Here is a 20159-nt window from a genome sequence, read left to right as displayed (position 1 = left end):
TTTCACAGTGAGCTCCTGACCAGTGTATTTTCTTAACCTCAAATGCTTGGTAGTTCATAAGGAATATAAACAGTGCTTATTTTCTTTAAATTGCAGAGAAATCAAGTTTTCAATAGTGAAATAAATAAATATCTGTTTTTTGTAAGTTAGTTTCCCAAGTTTAAAACTTTCCTGTTAATGTAAATCATAATGTAGTCAGAAAAAATTAAAATAACTATTGTGGGTTTTTTTCACGGAAAAAACTTTGTGAAAATAAACCTCTTCTTTCTAAAAGCAATAAAATTAGATTTTGTAGTGAATAGAAACATTATGTCAAAATCATAGAATTTTTATTTATAAATATCTGAACTTAAATGAATTTATATCCCACTCAGATTTGCATAGATTTCAAGAGATATATTCCTTGTAAATAATTCGATGGGGGAAAGTGGGATTATAAATTATTAAGGCTCTGTGTAGAAGCATAGAGGCAGGAAGAAAGATAAATATACCAGTTTCTTTATAGGCAATATTAACCTAACTCCAACTAGTGCTTATCTGTAAGCTTTCTTGCTGTTTAAGGTTATACTGAAGATTGACTAACATCTGCTTAGTTAAATAAAGTAAATATCAATTTACTAATTCTTAAAATTAAATCTAAAAGGAGAGAAATTATTCGTAAATGCATGTTTGCAAATAATTGATATGGCGTAGATAATTTGTTTTGGATTGATTTTGTTTGTTTCAAACTTAGAAAATGCAGTCAAGTCTTTCCTCACTATATATAGTTATTTATTTATTTTTAGTCAATAAAGAGGACATGAGCCCCAAACTGCCCCCTCTTAATAGTGATATTGGCAGCAGCAATGCTAATGTTCCTGATCTGATGGATGAGTTTATAGCAGAACGACTTCGAAGTGGTAATGCCTCAGTAAGTGTTATTCTGTTTTATTTATTTGATTTTAGAGAGGAGGGTAGAGAAACTAAGCTATGTACCTGCATACAAATATATGTATAGAATATATATGTGGAAATTTTTATTCCAAATAGCCTTCCCCCAAAATTTAACTTTTTTTGAATTAAGATTTTTAAATTATATTTTTATAATATATTTTATCCAGAGACATAGAACAAGCAGGCTCATAGTTTTGACCAGGCTAAAAGATTGGAATACCTGTTTGCTTAGCAACTTAGGGATAGGCCACTACTTCCTTCTTCCCGCTCTTTTTCATCTTCGCTCATAGGTTACCCTCATGTCCGCTGCCAGCCCTCAGCAGAAAGGAGAACAGTAGAGGTCTTCTGGCCCACCTCTCATAAATTTGATAGCATGAATACTGATTGCTTAATCATTCCAGATAACTTTGGAATCGATTTTAAAGTTACCTATATCCTCAGTATTAGAATTATGGCAAAATGAAAATAGGAGCAGTTTTATTCCTAATAATGCTTAAGTGTTAAGGAAAGATAAATATGTGTGGAATTGCTTTTTTTAAGTGGTCATATTCTCTTTGGATTTCAGCTTATCTTTAGTGAAAGTCCATAGCTCCATTGCATTTTCCTTTTTTTTTTAGTTTTTTTCCTCGAATAGGAAAAATTTATAAAATCATTATATGGAATCATTATAGAGTGACATCTTTGTCATCATTCTTCCCTCCCTCCACTATCTGCTTCTTTTTCCATTTGAATACTTTGCTCTTTCTACTGTCTTAGCATATGTTCAGTCCATTGATCCGTTTGAGGCTTAGGAGTCTCACGCTCAGCACCATCTGACATGTGGGTCTTTGCTTCAGTCAGACCAACAGTAAGCAGTTCAGACTCCTGCTCCACACAGCTATGTAGATTGTTCTGGGAGTGTTTTCCCCCTCCCACCTCAGGCGCTAAGTCTCAATATTTACTTTGATGATTGTCTTCGGAATTAAAGATTTCAGATGCTTAGTGAGAATAAAAAGACATTTTTTTAATGGCAAAAGTTCTTGAATTTTCAGACTATGACAAGAAGAGGAAGTAGTCCAGGCAGCCTCGAAATTCCCAAAGACCTCCCTGATATTCTAAACAAGCAGAGCCAAATGCGTCCTATCGATGACCCAGGTGTGCCCTCAGAATGGACTTCTCCTGCTAGTGCAGGGAGCAGTGATCTTATCAGCTCAGACAGTCATTCGGATTCTTTCAGCGCTTTCCAGTATGATGGCCGAAAATTTGACAGCAAGTATCTTTTTCTATTTGAGCAATATGGTTTTTTGTTGATTGTCTTCTGTTAGAGACTGACTCACATGTTATATATAACCATCGCCTTCCTCTCTAATGTTACTTAGACAGAGGTTCCCATATATATTGATTTCATTTGTCAGTGAAATTCCAAAGGAAATTTTAGGGAATCACTTCAAAGTTAGGATCGTTTTATGTTGCCAAACTAAAGATATTTTTAAAAACAAAAAACTGTGCTTTCATAGAACAAATGATATTTTAAGACCAAAAATATAGAAAGGAAAAAAAATTAGGGTGGGCTTGATAATAGAATAAAGGACAGTCTTGGTTCTGAGTTGGCGCTATTTCACGCGCTCATATTCGGGAACCGCTGTCTAGCCACAGTCATTGCTTCAGTGTGTGCAGTACAGTTATGTTCAGAGCTGCAGTACCCAAAACTCGTGAATAATCGCTTCATGTTAAAATGACATCAGTGGTCTTATTTGGTGCTATATTGCTGCCACATAACTTTTCTGTTATAATTCTCTTTTACACTTGAAAGTGGATGAAGGTTACCAAAATTTTAGAAAAGAAACTCAAAACCTTGGGAACCAAGTTTGTGAGGAGCTAAGAGATGCATTGGAGAATTACATGTTTCCTGCCCTTATGGATTATATACTAGTCTGATCTCAGACTGGGAATATGATTTAAAAGAAAAATTATTTTTACCATATATGTGCCATTTTTATTGTATATACCTCTACTAGAGATTATGAAATACTTGAAAAGCCGTAAGTATACAGTCGTGTGCCACGTAACAATGTTTTGGTCAATGACAGACCACATATACAACAGCAGTCCCATGAGATTAGTGCCGTATAGCCTAGGTGTGTAGTAGGCTGTCCCATCTAGGTTTGTACACTCTATGATGTTCGCACAATGACAGAATCGCCTGATGATGCATTTCTCAGAACGTATCGCTGTCTTTAAGTGATGCATGACTGTATTATCAGCCATCAGAAAACATGGCTAAGAATAGTGATGAGATATCATCTGTCTGGCTGTCTTTTATCATTATTCTTGTTAATTATAAGCTATGAGAACCTTTAAAAAATTGTTTCTAATTACAAACTTCAAAGTGTTAACATTATTTACACTTGCCTGAGTGGTATGTAAGTAGAACAGATTTAGGGGGAATGTTAATGTTTAAGCATTTTGCTGAAGTAGCTGTGTCTCTTTTGTAAGTATTTTTGTTTTGTAGTTGGGAGGTCTGTATACTAGCATTTCTTTTTTCTATAGATTTTGGCTTTGGAGCTGATACTGGGATTGTGTCCTCTGCTGATGTGGATTCAGGTTCTGCCCATCATCAGAGTGCTGAAGAGCAAGAAGTGGCCAGTCTAACCACGCTTCACATAGATTCTGAAACAAGCAGTCTTAATCAACAGGCTTTTTCTGCTGAAGTTGCAACAGTTACTGGTAAAGTTACTCAAGGGAATGTATTCCTTAAATGCATTTTTTAAGCCACCAAAGAATCTCTTGAGAATTTTATTTGATAGAATTTAAGTTTTACTTATTACTATTTAAGTATGATTTTTTTCACTCATCTTTATGTAACAATGGAGGGGAAAAAGAATTCATGTAAGAGTTTCTTGATCTGGAGTCCACATGGAGAAGCTTCAGGAGAATTCCAAATATTGTATGCAAAATTTTGAATAGGTTTGCATCAGAGCAGTTCCTACAGTGATTTTTAAATAGGTAACCAAAAAAAAGTTAATAAGCACTGCACCATACCTTTTTCATTGTCTTTCAGAGTTAGCCTAGATTTTTATAGATTTCTTTGGCAAAGTATTTATTATAGAAAAGGTAAAGCACATTGCCTAATAGAAGGCCTCATTGTCAATATACTAATATTCTGTATTTATATGATAAATTATGCTTTTCAGCAACTTTTTCTGTGTGACGTAACCCAATGAACGATAATATGACGAGCAGGGTTCAAGAAATTCAGTCGTGAAATGCAGGGTTACATTATTGCAAGATTAGTGCAGTGACCAGAGTGGCCTGCACTTGAGGGGTTGCACTGTACCATCCAGATTCATTCCAGTTCCCACTGCGGTCAGATGCCTTTTGATGGGCTTGATTGTCCATTCCAGTTTAAATAGCAGTAAGGTGGTTTTTGCATCTTGTGGAACTTCTGAGATTGGAGCAGTGATTTCTGCATGTCTGAATTAGGCACATTTCCTCAGCCAAATCCAACAGATGAAATTTGGCCAGTGGAATACTCAGTAAGCAAGAGCCCACTCTCTGTTTTCATATCCTACTGCTTCCTTTTCACATCTTTCCTATCAGAGGATGGTTAAGAACTTTTGCCTGCCCCACTGCAGAATAGGGGCTGATTAGAGCACAGAAGCCAATGGGGTCAAATCCACAGTCCTGTAATTACAGAATTTAAATTACTCAGAGAGAAATACCAAAGAAAAGTCTTATGTTATAGTAAACACCTTCACTGTAGTTGTCCTTAAAAATAAATGTAGATGAAAAGATGCTCAATGTTACTGGAAATCAGGAGATGTAAATAAAAACCACAAGATACCACCACACACATCATAACACAGCTCACGTTAAAAACACTGACAATACCAAGTGTTGAAGAGGGTTAGAGCAACTGGAAATATCATGCGTTACTAATGGAATGTAAAATGGTAGGGCCATTCTGCAAAAATATGGCAGTATCTTTTAAAATTAAGCATACATTTACCATATGACCATTCCTAGGTATTTACTTCAAACAGCTGTATGTGAAAGTTCATGGCAGTATTATTCGCAATAGCTAAAACCTGAAAACAACACAAATGTCCATCAACTAGTGAATGGATAATCAAATTGTAATGTATTCATTCGCTGAACATTCATTGAAATAATAGTCAGCAATAAAAAAGAAGTAAATGCCAAGCTAGCCCTAATGGCCTACTGGTTAAAGTTCGGTGTGCTCTGCTCCGTCAGCCAGGGTTTGGTTTCCAGGCACAGCACCACAGCACTCATCTGTCAGTAGCTGTGCTGTGGCAGTGGCTCATGTAGAAGAACTAGAAGGACTTACAGCTAGAATATACAACTATGTATTGGGGCTTTGGAGAGGAAAAAGAAAAAAAAGATGAAGATTGGCAGCAGATGTTAGCTCAGGGTGAATGTTTACCCGCCAAAAAAAAAAAAAAAAGAGAGAGAAAAGAGAACACACAAACTGTTAAAAAAAAGAAAAAACCAAAAAAAGCCATGGTTTCAAATCAGGTCCCTTTACCATTCCAAAATATTTCTGCAATTGCTTTGAAATAAGAAATCAATATATAAACAAATGTTTCTCAAGCATTATTTGTGTGCCCAGCACAGTGGTTTAGAAAACTCTTTTCTTGAAGAAGTGTGGAGACATTACTGAACCTTGAAAAGAGTGGATTTTCAAAGTGTAAATAATGAAATGCCTGAGAAGTTTTCTCACTGGTCTGGAGATCCACTGCATGACCCTCCCAGCCTGTGACTCAAAAGAATCTACAGGATGTGTCTCTGTCTTAATTTGGAGACCAAGTATTCTTTCAAAGGAATCAAGAGTTTCTAAAGATCATGCTTACCGGTGAACCAGAGATGTTTCCCATGCAAGCCATAGTCTAGTTTTCTTTAACCTATTAATCAGACTATTGTGTTTTCAAAAGATTACAATATGTAAAAGAAGTGTGACCACACTTTTTCTTTCTTATTTCTATTTAGTCTGTAAAATAGTTCTATAAAAAAGTTCTAAAAATAGAACTGATGTGTATAGAGAACTTGTTTTAGGCCTTTTGCCTCAATATGACTTTTGGATAATTCAATATCTAAGAATTTTTAATATGTATGTAACAAATATTTACTATTCATAGTGACTATTTCTGGAACTCTACTAGGAAGTTTTATTAGGAATTCTAATCTTTTTTTAAGGTATGCTTTTTTTTCTTTTTTTCCCCCCAAAGCCTCAGTACATAGTTGTATATCCTAGTTGTAAGTCCTTCTAGTTCCTATGTGAGGGGTGCCACCACAACATGGCTTGATGAGCAGTATGTAGGTTCATGCCCAGGATCCAAACTAGTGAACCCCAGGCTGCCAAAGCAGAATGCATGAACTTAACTACTACGCCACTGGGTCAGTCCCTAGGAATACTGATCAGTGCTGGTAGTATTAGTGCAAGGGTGTTCGTCTGAGACACTAAGCAGTTCTTAGATTGATTTCTGTTTAAAAGGCATAAAATTCAGCAAAGAGTACAACTCCATATACTCAATATACAAACTATTCAGCACAGTATTTTCTAAAGGTGAAGTTTGCTTATGTTATCTCACTATTAACTTTAAGAATAGCTGTGTTCTATCAAAGGGATGATACTAGTCCTGAAATCTCCTTTTATTTTCTTATAGTCATTTCAGAAACTACAAAAGAAATCTACTATAGGAGATATGAACAAAAATTAAATAGCCTCTTTTCAGGGCATGAATATCACTATAACAATACTTTATTGAAAAACTTTGACAAAAAAGTCTTTCTCAGCCATTATAGATTGTTATTAATAAAATTAAAGGCATTAATAATTCTCTAATAGCTAAACAATAAAAAATTACTTAATGACTTAGTTCTTTAAAATGAATCAGATTTTTATGGGTGAAGATAACGTATGGAGCTAAGAGAAATACCAGTACTGATTCCATACTAGTCCCGTGGCAGACGTGAGATGAGACTCCTCGATATAAAATCTTGTACAATATTATGATTATTTTGACCTCTTTGGCCAATTTATAACCTGTTTTATCTTCTGATGTTTTTAGTTTGTGCTTTATTGGGGTTTTTAAGCATTACGTCATAGGTAGAGGTTATTGAATATCTTCTTCATGGTAATTTTATGAACTTCTATTTACAGGTTCAGAAAGTGCTTCTCCCATCCATTCAGCTCTGGGATCCCGGTCACAGACGCCTTCTCCCTCTACACTGAATGCAGATCACATGGAGCAGAAGGACCTCCAGCTGGATGAGAAGCTCCACCACTCCGTTCTTCAGACACCAGATGACCTAGGCAATCTTTCCAAATTAGATATTTGTCGTTTTTCCTTCCAGGGCATTAGTGTCAGGAGATCTTAAATAAGGCATTTTAAACTTGATTATGTATTTTATATATATTGATTGTGTATTATTAAAAGTCTTTTAGACTTTTCTAAGTCTTTTGGAAATTTTTTACTATAACATTTATTCTTGCTCTTAAAGATATTTATACTCTGATTTTTGTTATTTATTTTATTATAATTGAGTACAGTCCTCACATTAGTGATTGCATTATTTTTGTATATTGTACTATCATTTATTGATATAGTGCCATTTCCTAAAACAGGAAATACATAATTTGGCTTCACAGTTCTTTATGTTGTACCTGAAGAACCCTCTGACTCACAGGAGAAAGTAGTAGCATTATTGCTTGCTTATCAAGCTTTCAGTGAAGCAGTTGACTAATGATTTTTTATTGATTTTGATTCTGTAAGTATATCAACTAAATTTAATTAGAAAGTAGGCAGTCCAAATGAAGCATTATTATTTTTAAGTAAGTGTTAAAAAGTGACTAGGAAATCTTAGAAACTGCAAGTTAAAAAAGTTGTTTTTGTTAAGTCCAACATGACATAACAGGCATCAGGATAAAAAGCCATTTTGCAAATATGCCAAAAACTTCCATCAAGGACATAGTTGATGAGATATTTACAGTAAATAATATGAAATGCCAGTTTTCATTGGTAATGCAGCACATTTATGCTCTGACTGAAGGAAGCAATTAAAGCCATGTAACTTCTGGCCTTTTTTTTTTAACATATTCATTCTCTTAATATGCAATTACCTTGCAGTTACATAGCCCTAATTTTCTGGTTTGTGGATTATTTCTGACCTTTTCCTTCCTCCTTTTGGCCTGCAATTTTTGGTTGTTTTGTTTGTTTTCAGTTTTCTCCCCAACATTTGGAAATAATTTCAAACTTCAAAAATGTTGCGAGACTGGTAAAATGAGTACCCATAAATCCTTCAGATAAATTCACCAATTGTTAATATTTTGCCACTTTATCTCTCTCAGTATCTACGTACATGCACCCACATGCGCAAAAAAAATCCTGCCGTCCCTTTGTTGTTGCTTTTGCTGAGCCGTTAAAGAGTGAATTGCACATATCAGACCCTTCACACCCAGACAGTTCAATGAGTATATCCTAAGAATAAATGTCGTTTCCTGCATAACCACAGTATAATGGCCATATTCAAGGTACTTCACATGACACATCACTACAATTTCAGTCCATAGTCAGATGTCCTCAGTTGTCCCAAATGGTATCCTTTTAGCTACCCCATGCCACCACCAACCCAATCCAGGATTTAAAGAAGGATCATATCTTGTTGTTTGCTTTGTGATCATTGAAAATTTTGTTAGCTTTACTTCAAGAAGGATAAGTTAGAGACAAATCAGTTGTCACTCTATTATGAAGGTTCTGTAGAGTAGGGAGATGTTCACAGTCATGGTTAAAACAGCAGTGTTTTTTTGCTTTCTTTCATTTTAGTGGGTTTACACCAGAAGCCTATTTTTTATTATTGTGAAAGACTATTTAGTAACGTTGTTAATAATACAATGAGTTATTGTACACTTTACATGCAAAGAGAAAAAAGTTAAACATTAAGAGTAAAGGATGTACGTATACTCAGAATGAATTTGTAAATTGTTAGTACATTGAGATATTATCAAGCAGGAAAAATCTTTGCTGACTTTCTAATGATTTTGCCTTTTCCTTTATATACATTGACTAGAATAACGGATTTTTTTTAAGCTGGAGGAGAGCTATGATACTTAGCTGAACCATCTATGTTACAGATGAGGAAGTGTAGCCTTTATTAAATAACTTGTACAACATCATGTAATTAGTGACAGAAATGAGACTAGGACCTAAGGTTACCCATATTTCTTACATATAATATTATCAATATTAATAAACAAAAATATGGAAATTTTATGTTTAAATTTTAGTAAAAATGCCATTGTGATATCCCTTTTAATGCTAGGTCTGACTTAATTAAATATAAATATATTTCTTTGGAAGTTTTAACTGTAAAGAAACAGGCTTATGAAGATATCCTACAGGATCTGCCTTCAGCCTGAGATTTTGTATTAATTTGCTGATGTAACCTGAAGTAGGTATTAGATGAAAGAGTATGTAGTTATAAACATGGTCTTTTTATATCAAATATAAATTTCTCTGTCTGGTGTCTACATCATTTCCTCCTTGGGTAAATCTAGATAGAAGCAGTAATGAATAAGTAATTATTGCCATAATAAGGAATTATGAACTGATGAGGTTCTGACCTTATCAGGTCATATGATGCATATTAACATTTCCTTTATTCACTGTTGTAGGTGTTTTAAGATTAATTTGACTCTTTTCTGTTTTTGTGACCAATGCTCTAGAAAAGTTACTGACACTAGTATATTATTTTTTTTGTAGAAATCAGTGAATTTCCATCTGAATGCTGTAGTGTGATGGCAGGGGGTACTCTCACGGGATGGCATGCTGATGTTGCTACTGTAATGTGGCGAAGAATGCTAGGCATTTTGGGAGATGTCAACGCTATCATGGATCCTGAAATACATGCTCAAGTTTTTGATTACCTCTGTGAACTTTGGCAGAATCTAGCTAAGGTAAAAAAGAAAAGAAAGGGAAAAGGAAAGAAAAACAAAGTTTTAAGAAGTAGAAAAAGCCTTAGTTAACATTGTCATGCACCACCTTACTATAACCTGGTGCCCAGCATGGTGAAGTTGCTTAACTATGATTAAATATTTAGTTAGTGGTAGAAACTGGACTTGAACTTAAATTTTAAGGTAAAACAAACTGAAAGAGAATGCTTTTCATAGGTATGTTGCATTTTATTTGAAAATTACAGATTAGAGATAACCTCGGCATTTCAACTGATAACCTGACCTCCCCTTCTCCACCAGTTTTGATTCCTCCACTGAGAATTCTTACACCTTGGCTTTTCAAGGTAAGCATACTGTATAAAATAGTAATTTAAGTTTCATTTGGTAAATAAGTATATGGTCAGTCTTAAATATTTGATGGATACTTTAGCTATTGTATAGACTTCTAGAGTACTTAGTTTTTAATTAATCATTAGGGGTTATATAGAGAGGTGAGTGGACATAAAATTATTATACAGAATGCATCATTTTTATTTAATAAAACAAAAATGAATATAGAAAATTATGTTTTTATTGTATTTAAGTAAAATATAAACCTTGAATTTGTGTCATAGAATATGCTATGTACTTTTAAAGGTCTAATTCTTTTAAATATTATTTGATATGTTTGGTGCATTTTCCTAAACGAAACAGTGTGTAGTTATTCATACCTATGTTGTGTCATTTTAATGATAACAGTAGTTTCAGTAATCCTGATATTTAGTTCATTAAAGAAATTAGGCCAACATAGAAATAAATGAAAACAAATATATTGCTTGCTATATTCAAGTATTTAATAAGCAGTTTTTATTTTTGAGTATTAAAACCAACATCTTTTAATTGTAGGCAACCATGTTGACAGATAAATATAAACAAGGTAAATTACACGCTTATAAACTTATTTGTAATACAATGAAAAGAAGACAAGATGTTTCTCCAAATAGAGATTTTCTAACACATTTCTACAATATCATGCATTGTGGATTACTTCATATTGACCAGGTAAATATATATACTTTCTAACAAGTTGCTTTCTTTATAAGTTTACCTTTGATTCTTGATTCTGTTGAACTCCTGACTTTTAAGGTCTAGAATTAAAAATACTCACTTATGTAGTGGTTTATTTACAAGTTTCTTCCATTTTATGACCTCGTTTGTTCTTGAAATGTAGTTGAAAAACAAATTATTGTAGTTAAGGGGACTGACTTGATTATTAAATGCATCTTTCCTCTAATGTTATACCAACGAGTTCACTTTTGAAGAGATTAAACCATCCTTTACTTAAATTGACAACATCTTCCTTTAATGTCCTAATGTACTTATTCTTCAGCATTTTGTAATTGTTACTTGATAGTTGGCGCTTGAGACATATGGATTTACTCATCTAGTCATGTAGCAGTCAGGTTTTTCCCACTTTAAGAATCAGCACATCACATTTTCTTACTACCATAGATTGTATTAGCATAGTGACTTGGCATTTATATTAATCACAGTCCTTACATTACATAGTCATAAATGTGACCCTAGAACACAACTACAGGGGTCTTGAGCCCGGTCATAAAACTAAAAAGTGTGGGAGGTTGCAAGTCCAAGTAACATAAACCTTTTTATCATCATGTGGTTAAATTTCACTTGTACTTCATTTAGAGAGCAGTGAGTTAATAGTAAAAGATAATATTTCTTTCTGAAAAATTAAAAAACTTTTTGCATGAGTTAGAAAAAACTACTTTACCGAGTGTTACCTTATGAACATGTTTCAAATAAAATCACACTCTTAATTATTGGAAAAAGACAGAGTTTTCTCATTTAAGATAAATTGGATTGAGTAATGCAGCTTAATACACTGCATCCTCATGGTAAATTACAAAGGCAAAGTGAGTGAATAACCAAGTTAAGATATTCCCTGAAAAATGCCTAGGTCTAGATTTCTGAGGCTAAATATCTATCATCAAAAGACTGCAATTTATCTAAAAAAAAGAGAATCTCTCCAGTTGCCACATAACGGGTCATACCACTTCAGAGATCAGAGTTATTACATGGAAGCAAATCTGTGGTGGGAGGATCTACTCTGCAATCTGGTTTCCAGCAATGGGTATATGTTAAACCTCTAAAGCAAAGAGCCTTCCGTCTTGCTTGCTAGTGCAAAAAGAATGCTGTATCGAGGTCAAACAAACACATTTTAAGTTTACTTTCCTTTGACAGAATATAATACTAAGCATGGATTATTTGGAAGAGTTAAAATTAATCTTTCCAATTAGTCAGCCATTGTATAGTAATTACCTATCTCATTATTTCGTATGTTATCTATTTTTAAGGATATTGATTAGCTGATACCCAAGGTTATATTTGTGATACTCTCTTCCTCTTTTTTCCTTATTCCTAAGGATATTGTCAATACAATCATCAAGCACTGCTCACCCCAGTTTTTTTCACTTGGTTTACCTGGTGCCACGATGCTTATTATGGATTTTATTATAGCAGCTAGTAGAGTGGCTTCTTCAGCTTTTCTCAATGTAAGTTTTTATTTCCTGTTCTTCATAATATAACAAACTGTAGTTAACCAGGACTCAATTAACAAAACAACAAAGGAAGAGCCGTTGTTGGTAAGATATAACAAGCTGATGTTCAAGAAAATTTGCGATTTAATTGGAATTGATTGTTTCTCCCACATTTAAAAAAAAAAGTAACAAATTCTGAAGTGTAAGAAAGTACTAAAATTAGTTGATGAGTTCACCCAGGAGCTATAAAAATAGATTAAATCTGATAAGCAAAAGAGAATTTAAAATTGAGGAAATCTAACAAAACAGGCAGAGGGAGGGAAGAAAATTTAAAAAGGACAATGGGCTATAGCAAAAGAGGAGAAGGAAACAGGTGAGGTAGTCCCAAAATATGCTCTAAACTCAAAGACAGCATGTGAGGATTTTTCGTATAGCTGTGGAGCAGTGAGACAGTGCCAAGTAACTCTGCATAGCTGGAACTTGTTCTTGTGTAAGTGGCAGAGGTGAACTAAAGAGGAAGGCAGTAGCTGTGTTTATAGTTTAACGAGGTTAGACTTTGTCCTAAGGAAAGAATGGGTAACCATTGAAGAATTTTAAGCAAAGAGTGACACAATCAAATTTGTATTTTAGAAAGATCACTCTGGAGCAAAAACATAAATGAGAAATAACGATTAACTGAAAGTCTACTGGAAAAAACTAAGAGTATTTGGGACAGAAAAAATAGTAATATTTGACTAACACTTTATAACTTGCAAAGCAGTTTAACATACATTATTTAATTTATAAGCTGCGAAAGATCAACAGTGAATGAGAAGGAGTTCTGTTTGGGGCATAAGAAGCTGCCTATCAGACATCCAGAGGAGATGCCAGGAGGGCCATTGCATGTACAAATCGGGAGCTCAAAGGAGATATTGGGACCGAAAATGTAAAGCTGGGAGACAATAGCTTACAGATGGTATTGAAAGCCATGAAACTAGATATAATCATGTAGAGGAAATGTGCAAATAAGAGAACAGCTGTCTTTATAGCTAGTTATTAACCGTGTTTCTCCAGTTCCCTGAGAACAGTGATTGGTCTTACTCCTCTTGCTATCTCCAGGGCTCCTCTCCAGCACTGCATCATGGTTATGGGTGTTTATTAATTGAATGTGTAGGTATTTATTCAGCGCCTAGTCTGTGTTCAACATGGTGCTAATAAGCCCTTTTGTGGTTATTAAACTTCTGTTTCCCATTGTGTACCAAGTGTTCCTTTGGGTGGAATATAGGGTGATATAGAATAAATGAGATATACGTTGTGCTCAAGGAGCATATAGTGTGCTGTTGGGAAGATAGGAAAGTATATTAACAACTAGAGAAGGTACCAGTAGGAGAAGCTTAGCATAGTAGCTAAAAGGTGGAATCTAGAGCCAGTCCGTCTGCTTTCAGATTCCAGCTCTGTCACTTACTAACCATGGGACGTTATGCAAGATACTTAATTTCTCTGTGTCTCAGTTTCTTCACTGATAAAATGGAGATAACCTTTCTCATAGGGTTATTTTATAAGGATTAAATTACTTAATCTTTGTAACATAGTTGGAACATTACGTGACGCATTGTATGTACAATATGAGAGTTTGTTAAATAAGATAAAATTATTTAGTAATTCAGACAAAGGAGAGATCTTATTTGTTTAGGGATATCACGGAGTTTTCTTGAAAAACATGTTTGAATAGATCCTTGAAAGATTAGTAGTATTTTGTTTGTTTTGTTGAGAAAGATTTGCTCTGAGCTAACATCGGTGCCAGTCCTCCTCTATTTCATATGTGGGTTACTGCCACAGCATGGCTGACAAGTGGTGTAGGTCTGTGCCCGGGAACCAAACTCATGAACCTGGGCCAATGAAGCAGAGTGTGCTGAACTTAACCACCATGCCACAGGGCTGGCCCCAAGATTAGTTGTATTTTTGTAAGTGAAAATGACAATGAGGGAAAGTATTCCAGGCAGAGGGAAATAGGCATGAGTAAGCTGTGTTCAAGAAAAGAGAAATAACCCATTTTGTTTAGAAGATAGTTAGGGGTAGGCCACGTGGCCGAGTGGTTAAGTTCGCATGCTCTGCTTCGGCAGCCCAGGGTTTCACCAGTTCGGATCCTGGGCGCAGACATGGCACGACTCATTAGGCCAGACTGTGGCACTGTCCCACATGCCACAACTAGAAGGACCCACAACTAGAATATACAACTATGTAGTGGGGGGATTTGGGGAGAAAAAGCAGGGGACTAGAGAGTAGTGGACAGAAAGAGCAGAAAAGTACTTTAGACCCCAGCTACCCAAAGTGTGGTCTGCACACCAGAAACAGAGTCTCAGACCCCATCCAAGACCTACTGAAACAGTGTGTATATTTTATCTATATCCCAAATGAAATGATTAGTATGGACATTAAAGATTGAAAAGCACTCCTTTAGACTACATCTTAGAAGCTCTCAAACGCCAGGAATCGGATTATAATGCTATATTAGATAAACAGTTAACTTTTTTAAAGTAGGGAGAGAGATGATTAAATCTGTGCTTTGGGATTATCAAATAAATTTATTAATCTAGGCATAGATTAAATGGAAGACGAACTAAAGATGGTAAACAAGTTACAAGGCTATTATAGTATTATCAGTGTACACATTATCAATCTCTTGGATAATGGCAAAAGTTGATAGAACTCCTGAGGAGAATGAGACATAAACCAATGTCACTTTTTTGTCAATTTACTATGAACACTATTACTATTCAGTGGGACAATTATTTCAGATGATTGCAGCACATTTCCTGCAGCCTTTCTCAAGGTTCTACAGGAGAATTAAGCCCTAATGTCCTTAGGCATCCATTTTATGTGACTAAGTTTCCTTCCTGTGCATCTTGAAGGATACTAGTTATATAACATCCTTGGGAAAATTTGAAAATAATCATTTTCTGTTTTCTATTCTTCATATGAGGAACACCTGTTGCGAAAGGCTGCGTAGGAAACCAAATCATCGCAGGAATCAGACCTGACACCCACATCTCCCCTGTAAGGTCAAGGGCAGTCTTTTCCTCTGGATGATGTTGGAGATACGCAGTCTAAATCTTTCTCCTTGGATTCCCATTTTAGGTCCCATACATATTATCATCTTCCTCCTGTTAATGCACCCCCCACCCCTGGCAGATTACAAAACAATTGATTAGACTTGCCTTTCTTAATTGCAATCACCTTCCAGGTCTGCTCCCATTATATCCACATAGCTGAACATTCTCAGTTACCTTATCCACCTTTAAAGAAAAACCTTTAGCTACTCTCTTTCGTTAAATGTTGGATTTTTATCGTTTCATTTTTATAGGATAACTTATTTTAATTTGGGATGGTGGCTGCGAGCTTACCCTGCCCTGTTATGCTGCTGCCTTGTGTCTGTAAATCTAGATTATATTTTGAATACAGAGACGAGTTGTTTTGTTGGAAATCATAGTAGAGTACCACTCCATTGTCTCTATTATAACATTTATTAACATAAGGAAATCCTTTTGGAGATAGATAGGTTCTTGTTTTATGTGAAGAGAAGTATTATATTTCTAATATATTTGTTTTAACATTTTTGTTAGGTATTATTAAGCATATAAATTAATGTGTAGATATTTTAGTAAATAAAGCAGTATATTAGTAGGTGGGTGTTGGTGTTTGGTGGGCATGCAAGAAGATAGAAGAAAAAGAAATGTTCAGTGCTGGTACTTTAGAAATGGCTTAATACAATTAAGGAAAAAAGATGAAAAGTTGCCTTCATCTGCAGTTCAAGGATAAATTCTAATTTTGTTTTTTGTAGGTAGTGTAGGCAGTGCTTTTCTCATGTGCACGTATCATAAAAACCATCCAGGCTAGTGCCTATTTCTTGAAGATATAGTTAGCATTTTCACCCTTAGTTACTTTATTCATTCTTAGTAACAAATATAATCTGGTGAAATTGAGTCATCTGCTTCTTAGAACAATATGTGTAAGTTGCCTTTAAAATGAAAGTATTTATATTTTTCCTCAAAATTAGGGTAATTTTATGCTCTTAGGTAAGCTATAATTTTGTTTGCAGTCTCATTAATTGTGGCTTATTTCTGCTTATTAGCTGCTCTTAAGGAAAGCTCTGCTATTTGTTCATTGAATTTATTGAGAATAACAGTAGTTTGCGTGGAAAGTATAGGTGAGAACTTGAATCTTTTTGTGTTTCCCCCTTTATTTTTGAATTTTGTCTTGCACTGACTTCCCTGTGTAATATGGTTAGGTAATAAAGCAGTTTTTCTAATAATTTGAGGACCTAATCAAGTACATCCTAAAGATTTTTTAAATCTGGTACACAGGCACCAAGAGTGGAAGCACAAGTTCTCCTGGGCTCCTTGGTTTGCTTTCCCAACTTATATTGTGAACTGCCTGCTCTCCACCCCAACATTCCTGATATTGCTGTGTCTCAATTTACAGATGTTAAGGTAAGAAATCAGATGCTAATTTTTAGCATTTAAATAATTTTGTAATCGTAATATATATTCGATAAAATTTCATTCTTTCTTTTCCTTTAGAAATCCACACAGTCGTTAACGTAAACCAGCGATACCCTTTAGACACAGAGGCTGGAATGTCCATTAGAAGCATAGCCCATTTTGTGTTTGTAACTGCTTTGGAAACGTTTTCTCGTTGTTGAACTCACTCACATGTCAATCTCAACAGGATTCATTCATTCACTGACATTTATTGAAACATCCTATGAGCCAAGATATGATGCTGCTAACATAAAGCTTCCAGGATTGAGATGGCACTAAACCTGCATCTTTGACTCTCTCCCCCTCCAAGTTTCCCAGTGTGCTGAATCAAACAATGTAATGGAATAGTCTTTTCTGCTGTAGGAAACTATGGAATTGGGGCAGGGATCCCATGTGTCTGAAGCATTAACAGGCTTGAACAGGAGATGGTGCAAAAGTAAACAGTGACTCTACAATTGCTGGTGGAACTTACCCCAGATATTAAACCTTAAAAAAATAGATGATAGTGTCTAATTAGAAGCAGACTTCCAACTGTTGCTTTTAATTGTTGCTTATAAGCCTTTTTAAAAATTTCAAGTAAAAAATTAGTGACAAGTTGTTTTGTGCCTCTGTAGAGGTCTGCCTCTGTTTGAAGAGGAAGGTGGGACATGATAAGCATTCTTAAGTAGTCTGGACTCAGTAATTCTTAGACCAAGGTGAAGGGAAGTGGTGTGGTCAGGTCTTCTAGTTAGGATAAAGGCGCTTAGTGCTCTGGACCCAGCAGTGTGCTGGTAGTGAATAATTCCATCGCTAAGCCAAGACCTGTCTCTAACTGAATTTCCATGTATGATAAATTCTCAAGGGTGTATCAGTCCTGAGAAGTTGTGCCTATTAGAGTATTTGCCAGATGATCTCTGTGTTTGACCTGCGTTGGTCCCTAGAGTTAGAAGGGAAGAGAGAATAAAGAAGGGAAGAGCAAAGGGCATCACAGCTCCTCAGAAGTCAGGCTGATGATTTTTTTAAAACTTGTGCTTTCTCTGAAGGAAGTTTTTTAATCCAGTTTTCATCAGGAGTGTTGCGTATACTTTCCATGCCACCTGTATTTCTCTTTGCAACATTTATCACGCTTATAATTACTCGTTCAGTGTCGAATTTACACTTTAATCAAATTAATACCACAAAACCTTATTTACTGCTATATCCTCAGAGCTTAACATGCTGTTTGGCATGTGGTATATACTCAGAAAACATTTTTTAAACAAGTGAACTTCGCTTGTACATGACATTGTATGGGTCAGTGCAAATTTACAATGACACTTCATAAAGCTATACAAATGGACTCTTGGTCTTCATGGATTTCATACTTTTGGCTTCTATTTTCAGAAGATCCTGAAGGTCAAGGATGGAGAATAGTTTTAATTTGCCGAGGCAGTTTTGGGTAACCTAGCCTCCTACATACAATCTGCATTTCAGACTGGCCTTGTTCTCTGCTGGCCATTGTGTAGGCTGAAGTGATTTAAAAAACAAAACAGCACTTTTTTTGTGGAGGGGAGAAGTGTCCAAAATAAGAGCTAATTCTAATAGCAATGAAGAAAGCAAAAAGCCTAACAAAATGGTGATTACTCTTAAAAAAATGAAGATTTAAGGGGAAAGTTGCATACCATAGTGGTCACCTTTAATTTTCACATTTTCATTGAAACCAGCTCCCGATGTACTCTAAACCACAGCCAGATAGCCACATGGAAACTACTGTGCCATTTTTCAGTTCTATGCTTTTGCAAATCCATTTCTTTCTGCCTGAAGCATCATTATATAGACCTGTTCTCCTCTTCTTGTCTCTCTTAATCACCCCAAACACACATAATCATAGTCCTTGACCTTGATCAGTGGTCAAAATCCTGTTTACCTACGACCTCTTTGTGAAGTCTTCTATGACTTTCCCAAGTTGAGCTATTTGTTCACATTGATCCTTGTACACATGACCTTGGGTTTTAACTGTTGACAAATCTGCCTCCCTCCCTAAACTTCTTAAGGGTAGATACTATGTCCTAACCATCTATTTATTTCCAGCACTTAAGATAGGGCCTATTACGTAGAAATTTCTTCAGCTTAAACAGCAGCTGTCTTCCATGTGCTATTAACTGCCGGCCATTGGGCTAGATGCTAAGTTTACAAAGTAGAAAGTTACTCCTCTCAAGGAGCTTACAGTCTTTTAAGCTGATAAATGCTTATGAATGATGTTTTAAAAAGGAATGAACAGGGGCCGGCCTGGTGGTGCAGCGGTTAAGTGCGCATGTTCCGCTTTGGCGGCCTGGGGTTCGCTGGTTCGGATCCTGGGTGCGGACATTGCTGTGGTAGATGTCCCACATATAAAGTAGAGGAAGATGGGCACGGATGTTACCTCAGGGCCAGTCTTCCTCAGCAAAAAGAGGAGGATTGGCAGCAGTTAGCTCAGTGCTAATCTTCTTCAGGAAAAAAAAAATATTAAAAAGGAATGAACAGATTCTTAATCATCAAACTTAGTGGCATTCTTGTTCTCCTCTCCTTAGCCACTCTAGTATTTGACCCTGTTGATGTCGCTGTCCTTCCTAAATCTCTTCAACTTTGACTTACGTTCCACAGATCTATCTTGATTTACTTCTTGCCTAAGTATTCTATCCAAGACTCCTTAATAGACTAGTTTTCTTTTCTCTTTCCACTAAACACAAACTCAGTACAAGAGCCTCTCTTTGGATAGTTACTTTCTCTTTACTCTCCCTCTTAAGTTTTTATTCAGTTACATAATTTTAACTATTATCTAGCACTTCTCCCCAAACTTTCACGTTATCATGCTTTACAAATTATCAAAGAAGAGGAGGCTTGCTTTTAAATGATATTTCTCACATTTGAAAATATGTTCATACCTTGGAGATAATCAAATCTGCTTTGATTATCTTATAGTGAGCTTTTTATTACTCTTCTAATCAGAAAAAATTACTTTTTAACATATACATTTGGTTATAAATTTCAGAAATGGTTTGTCTTAGTCTGTGTGGGCTGCTATAACAAAATGCTGCAGACTGGGTAGCTTATAAACAACAGAAATTTAATTCTCACAGTTCTGGAGGCTGAGGGGTCCAAGATCCAGGCTCCAGCACACTTGTATTCTGGTGAGGGCCTTCTTCCTGGTCCACAGCCAACGCCTTCTCACTGTGTCCTCACAGAGTCCTTCACAGGAAGGAGCTCGTTGGGCATCTCTTT

General features: G+C 35.5%; 1 protein-coding gene across 16 annotated transcripts in view; it reads left to right on the top strand.

Moving 5' to 3' along the window:
• Positions 1 to 20159, top strand: part of RALGAPA1 (Ral GTPase activating protein catalytic subunit alpha 1) — a 225311-nt gene that overhangs the window by 93433 nt on the left and 111719 nt on the right. For all 16 annotated transcript variants that reach the window (XR_011530802.1, XR_011530801.1, XM_070588316.1 and 13 more), the window contains 9 exons: positions 786 to 910; positions 1965 to 2181; positions 3463 to 3639; positions 7094 to 7246; positions 9693 to 9886; positions 10129 to 10227; positions 10769 to 10924; positions 12307 to 12435; positions 16764 to 16889. Coding sequence is in view for 14 of the 16 variants with exons in the window: in XM_070588316.1 (XP_070444417.1) it covers positions 786 to 910; positions 1965 to 2181; positions 3463 to 3639; positions 7094 to 7246; positions 9693 to 9886; positions 10129 to 10227; positions 10769 to 10924; positions 12307 to 12435; positions 16764 to 16889 (1376 nt within the window). In the remaining 2 variants the exon portion in view is untranslated. The remainder of the gene's footprint in view (positions 1 to 785; positions 911 to 1964; positions 2182 to 3462; positions 3640 to 7093; positions 7247 to 9692; positions 9887 to 10128; positions 10228 to 10768; positions 10925 to 12306; positions 12436 to 16763; positions 16890 to 20159) is intronic.

This window comes from Equus przewalskii, chromosome 1 (assembly GCF_037783145.1).
Source record: "Equus przewalskii isolate Varuska chromosome 1, EquPr2, whole genome shotgun sequence".
In the NCBI taxonomy this organism is placed as follows: Eukaryota; Metazoa; Chordata; class Mammalia; order Perissodactyla; family Equidae; genus Equus; species Equus przewalskii.
This window is presented reverse-complemented; position numbering and strand designations above follow the sequence as displayed.